The sequence below is a fragment of the Anolis carolinensis genome, chromosome 1 (genome assembly GCF_035594765.1).
Source record: "Anolis carolinensis isolate JA03-04 chromosome 1, rAnoCar3.1.pri, whole genome shotgun sequence".
Lineage (NCBI taxonomy): Eukaryota > Metazoa > Chordata > Lepidosauria > Squamata > Dactyloidae > Anolis > Anolis carolinensis.
In genome coordinates, this window is record NC_085841.1 from 194,809,971 (window position 1) to 194,815,638 (window position 5,668).

Here is a 5,668-nt window from a genome sequence, read left to right on the forward strand (position 1 = left end):
CTTTCCTGAATCTATTATTGTTTTAATAAAGATATTATATGATTAATGGTCTCTGTCTGGTTTCCAGTGTTCGAGCTGCCTTGGGGTGTTACAATGAGTCTTTTGTTTTTCTTTGTTCCGCTTACGGGGGATGCTAGCTACCAAATGGAAGAGCCCCCTGCTTTGGTGGGATTGCAGAAAAATCAGTGCTCTGCTGCTAAATCAAAAACACACAAAAGAGGACAAACCCAGAGCATTGTTTATCATGTATTTGTCACTTTTAATTCATTTAACATCTTCCTCCAGTTTTCAAAACTGGAAGTGTAAGCTCTGGAAACAGACACAGGATTCAGACCTGGGTTGCACAGGACGACATTGGGGGACCTCTGGTCTTCCTCCTTTGATACCAGAGTTGTTAATGCTGATTCTGTCAACCTCAAATAATCTTGAATAAGGCAAAACCAGCCACAAGCCCTGCTGCCAGAACACCTGTGAGTTTTACCCCATCAGGGACCTTTGGGACCTGTGCAGAGAAAAGAAGAGCAAAATTAACTGTGCTCATCTGCATTTTGAACTCATGTTGTAAGAAGTGGCTTTGCTTCCTAATTTGGGAAGGGGAGAACTCCCCAAGGGTGACATTCCAGGATGAGAAGTACAGGACATAGAATCACAAAGGGACCCCTCATGGCCATCCAGTCCAACCCTCTGTGTCAGACAAGAAAACACAATCCATGCTCCCCTGACAGAGGGCCACCCAGTCTCTACTTAAAATTCTTCAGAGAAAGAGACTCCACTGAACTTCAAGGCAGAATATTCCACTGTTGAACAACTGTAACTGTTAGGAAGTTCTTCCTAATGTTTAGGTGGAATTTCTTTTTCTGCATTTAAGAGTTTGCAGTGTGTTGCCTAATTGATGGCTGCAACTTTTGTAACCAAGGCTGGACCTAATGCTTTTGAGACTTGTGGACACTTTTGGAAATCTGGACTGCTTTGTGATTTTGGATTTGTGGACACAGCTTCATCGTCTGGAATTCTGGTAATTGGATTGATTTAGGACTGTTATTTGGCTCCTCTTCTGCTTGTTCCCTTGAATTATATTGTTATGATGAACTAATTGGCTTGACCTTGGGCTGTAAGACTACTCTGTTGGCGATTACATAACAAAGTACTTGACAGTGACAGCAGGACTACAAACTCTCTCAATCTGGACCCTATACTATTGATGCAGCCTAGAATCAGATTGACTTTTTTAACTGCTGCATCACACTGCTCACTCCTGTTCAACTTGGATTTACTAACATTTCTAGATCCCTTTCCCATGGGCTGACTTCCCTCCATCTCGACACTAGACTTCTATTGATGCAGCCTAGAATCACATTGGCCTTTTTAGCTGCTGCATCACACTGTTGGCTCATGTTCAGCTTGTAGTCTACTAAGAACTCTTCTACACTGCCATATAAAATTCAGATTGTCTATTTTGAACTGGATTATATTGCAGTGTAGATTCATATAATTCAAAGCAGATAATGCTGATTGCCTGCTTTGAAAATCTCATGGCCCCAAGACAGACACAAGAGGGCTATACACCTGTTTACATCTTGGTTCTCCAAAGACCATATTTCTGGCAAAATGCTCGCAGTTCTTATCCAATAAGTTGTAGTTTGTTTTCCTCCCCACCATGTCCTCGGCATCACGTACGATCACCTCCGTATCTCTACAGTCCTTCGTCTGCTCATGCTTCTTGAGGACCCTATACCTATTTCTCCAGGCCACTTGGGAAATGCGATCTTTCTTCACCTCTGCCTTTGGGCCATTGCATGAAAAATTGTAACCAAAAGGCCCTGGATCTCGACCTCAAGAAAGAAAAAAATAACAGAACATAAGACGGTTACTCAGTTTTAGAGATGTGTATTACAAATTTGGGTTTTTTGTATTATTTCTACTTTTCCACTGGATGAGCTCCCCATTCATTCAGTCCTCCTCTATCTACTTGGTGTAGAGAAGTCCTTACTTGTGAGGTGAACCACGTGTTTGCTGTCCACGGCGACCCCATAATGCTTGTACAGGCCACGATTAAACTCAACCAGGTCTCCGCCGTCTGGTACTTGCTTTTCCTCCTGCAAGATCCAACAAAGTCACATTCAAGCAAATCAATGTCCAGAAGCAGTGGGTGGTTCCAGTGTCAGCAGGGTTTGAGTTTGAACTTCCTAAAAGCTGTCCAAGGTGCTGAACCCGCTCCCACCAAAATGGCACCAAGTTCAGCATCTTGGGGAGTTCCTTCAGTGACTGGAGGAATGTAATGTGCAGTGGCCATTGTCATTTGGCCATTGCAGTTGCTTTCTGCTTATAATTCCTTCTTTAAATACCAAAGTGTAAGGATACCAAAGCTTCCAGCAATGGAAAAGAAAACCTTCGGATGCTTCTATGCTGTAGAATGAATGCAATGTAACTTCCCTGTCTCAATGCTATCAAATCATGTTGTTTTACAAGACCTTGGGCCTTCTCTGCCAAAGGATGCTTGTGATGGCATGCCCGAGCCTTTGAGAGAACTATAGTGTCTGGCTTTACGCGGGGGCTATCTGTATACCTTCTATTAAGATCAAGACCCTTAACATACAGAGGCACTTTAGGTAACGTGAAAAGATAACCAAAATGAGTTTACTGAAAACAGGAAGAACAAAGGGCTAACTCCACCCAGGACTATTGCTTAAAACAATACATTACAAAAGGAGATTTTGCTGGTTGCAGTCATCTCTCTGGAGTTTTTGAAAGTCCTCTGTCTCTGGTGCAAAGCAATGGCTCACAAGCTGGAGCCCAAAGGCTATCTCAATCTTCTTTCTTTGTGAAGCCTAAGCCCCTGCTTCTGTTGTCTCTGGGACTGGTGATATAAGAATACTGCTGAATGCAGTGTTAGTGCTAAGGATGCCTGTTTTGCATTGCTAGGCCTAGGATTTTCAGACAATGCCCAGGCCTCTAAGCACTATAGTTCTGCTGCAAACAGAAAAGAAGTTTAGCAAGAGGACTCTGTACAAGCAAATGGACTAAACCAACTAAGGCTGGTTTCTAAGGGGTTTTTTATGCTTCACCCAAAAACTAATACAAATGGAGGCATCTACACTATTGGGAAAACCTAAACAGAGGGAACTAAAGCAGAGAAAAGGCAGAGCCAAGACTTCACAGTGCTGATGCCTCACCAAACTATAAACCCCAGGATTGCATAGCATTGAGCCATGGCCATTAAATTAGAGATGGGGTCCCTCAATGAGGAGTGGCTGAAGCAGCTTCTCTTTTTGCTTGTGCTCAACATTAAGATCACCGTATGATGTGAATCTAGTCTCTAGAGCAGTAGAAAACCAGCTCCTCAATGTGACCTCATTTGAAATAATTAAACATGCTTCTCATGTCCTCCTTTCGCATGGGCTGAATGGCCTCTTGGGGTCCCATGTGATTCACTTCATGGGAGAAAGCTGTGAAGACTATAAACAAACTAGAGTGTTGGAAATAACAACCTCCCAAGTCTTTCGCTATTTATTTGTTAATGTATATATTTGCTAACCTGCGTTCTATTTGTATGTTGATTTGGTAGTTTCACTGACCTATTTGGTGTTGGAGGGATTATAGACATGTGACTATACTGAGCATGTTCAGACTCAGGACTCCATTTTGTATTCAGTCTGTTTTCCACCTCAATGGGGCTGGATGCATGTTGCTGTTTTGAACTTCAATATAGAAGTATGACTTACGGACTTTAGTGAGTACAACTATACTTAAAGACTATGGACTGTTGATTAAGAATGATACCCTGTGTACTCAACACAGAGAGAAACCACATCCTATCTATAACTGAATTTTAGTAAGAAATGTGCCTGTATGGTGAATTAATACAAGATGCTTGCAAGCAAACAAGATACGTTATTTTTCAAAAAAAGACTTTATTTTTTTAAATCTTTGAGTGCATATTTTAAACTAAGAGGTTTTAAGGGGATATATGCATTAAAGCACTGAGCTGGAGACCGAAAGGTCCCAGGTTCAAACCCCGGGAGTGGCGTGAGCCATCCTTTGCTAACCAAATAGATATTTGAGGTGGCATGTCTTTGTCCTTGGCAGTTCAAAGACATGGTCCTTTAGTCTAATAGCTGAGTTATCTGTGTGCCATTACATGAATGCTTATGATTATCACTTGTTCAAAAGGTTGACTTCTAACAAGGTCATGCTTTTCTTGACTAGTGGTTTTTAAAAGGTGGTCTCCACATGTTCATATTTGCCAAATGGATATGGCAACATTTTTCCTTTTCAATAAGGTTATGATTGCCATTTTTTTTCCAAAGGGATATGTGCTTAGAGACTGGCAGCCTCACCACACCAGAGCATAGATCCACTTTAAATCAAGTTTCTGTCTCCTGCAGAATTCTGGGGTTTGTAGTTTAGTGAGCCCAGGACCTGTCTGGCTGAGCAGTTTAAAGGGCCCTCCCCAAAACTACAAGCTCCAGAATTCTGCAGGAGGCAAAAACTGAATTTAAAATGGAATCATGCTCTGGTGTGATGAACTGATGGGTGCAATTATTTCCAGTAAAGGGAGTGGAAGAAAAAAAACCCCTAGAATTTCACTCAGGGGAAATAGGTTTCGAAACAATCTTTCTGCTTACCGAACTGCTGTATTCCGTGTAGTCTTCGGTTGTTGCAGCATCCATTCTGCCTTCAGTATTGTAGAGAATAGGAATGAGGAGGAGGCTGAGACAACATTGCCGGGCAGCAGAATCAAAGCCAGAAAGAGAGAGGGGAAAAATATGAATGACTGAGTACTGCAAACAGATGTCAGTACCTGGAAGCTTTTCAGAATTAAGACACACTCACAATGAAGTTCACTGGAAACAACGTCTTTCTTTTCCTTTCTTGCCAGAATTCAAGAAAGTCAGTTCTAACTTTCCCTTTTCTTTCCCTGGTATAGGTCAAGAAACTAATTCCCACCCACTGCCTGGTCAGAATGTGCTCTCACAGTTTCTACTTTCGATTCCCAAAATAGCAGCAAACACTTTCGATTCCCAAAATACCAACAGATGTTCTGGTAAATAACATTCCCCATATTCTTCCCAACCACCCCCTTTCCCAACACAGCCTTCATGTCAGGCTGAACTAAGTAGCCACTTCCCACCTGCTTTGGGCATCTGGACAAAAGGATATTTTTGAAAAGCATTCCAAACCAAGTGACCAAAGATCCGAAGGGAATCCCCAAACTAAATAGGGTTAGCCCTGGTTAGTATATTGATGAGAAAGCAATATCTCTGTATCTGGACAAGATGCTGTTTCTAAAGCAGCATTTCTCAACCTGGGGGGGGGGGTTGCGAGAGGGGTGTCAGAGGGGTCCCCAAGGACCATCAGAAAACACATATTTCTGAGGGTTTTAGGAACCCCCTTGACAGAAAAGGCCGAATGTAGGTGAACTACAACTCCAAAACTCAAGATCAATGCCCACCAAACCCTTCCAGTATTCTCTGTTGGTCGTGGGAGTTCTGTGTGCCAAGTTTGGTTTGATTCCAATGTTGGTGAAGTTCAGAATGCTCTTTGATTGTAGGTGAACTATAAATCCCAGTAACTACAACTTCGAAATGACAAAATCAACCCACCCAATCCCACCAGTATTCAAATTTCAGCATATCAGGTATTTGTGCCAAATTTGATCCAGTGAATG

The 5,668-nt window shown here is 42.2% G+C and overlaps 1 protein-coding gene across 1 annotated transcript; it reads right to left on the bottom strand.

The window, feature by feature from the left end:
* Positions 1-235: 235 nt before the first annotated feature.
* On the bottom strand, positions 236-4,976 carry LOC100557965 (phospholipase A and acyltransferase 4). Its single transcript, XM_003223907.4, has 5 exons — positions 4,834-4,976; positions 4,626-4,710; positions 1,991-2,096; positions 1,567-1,832; positions 236-502 (listed from the first exon to the last, which is right to left on the bottom strand). Exons 2-5 carry the CDS (start codon positions 4,668-4,670, stop codon positions 416-418), a joined length of 504 nt encoding a protein of 167 aa, XP_003223955.1. The 5' UTR covers positions 4,671-4,710; positions 4,834-4,976; the 3' UTR covers positions 236-415.
* Between the last annotated feature and the right edge of the window lie 692 nt (positions 4,977-5,668).

Coding starts and splice junctions, on each gene's coding strand:
- LOC100557965 (XM_003223907.4), bottom strand. CDS start 4,670: ATGGATGCTGCAACAACCGAAGACTACACGGAATACAGCAGTTCG. Junction 1,833..1,990: donor ACACGTGGTTCACCTCACAA/GTAAGGACTTCT, acceptor TTCTTTCTTGAG/GTCGAGATCCAGGGCCTTTT. Junction 503..1,566: donor GAGAACCAAGATGTAAACAG/GTGTATAGCCCT, acceptor TTCTCTGCACAG/GTCCCAAAGGTCCCTGATGG.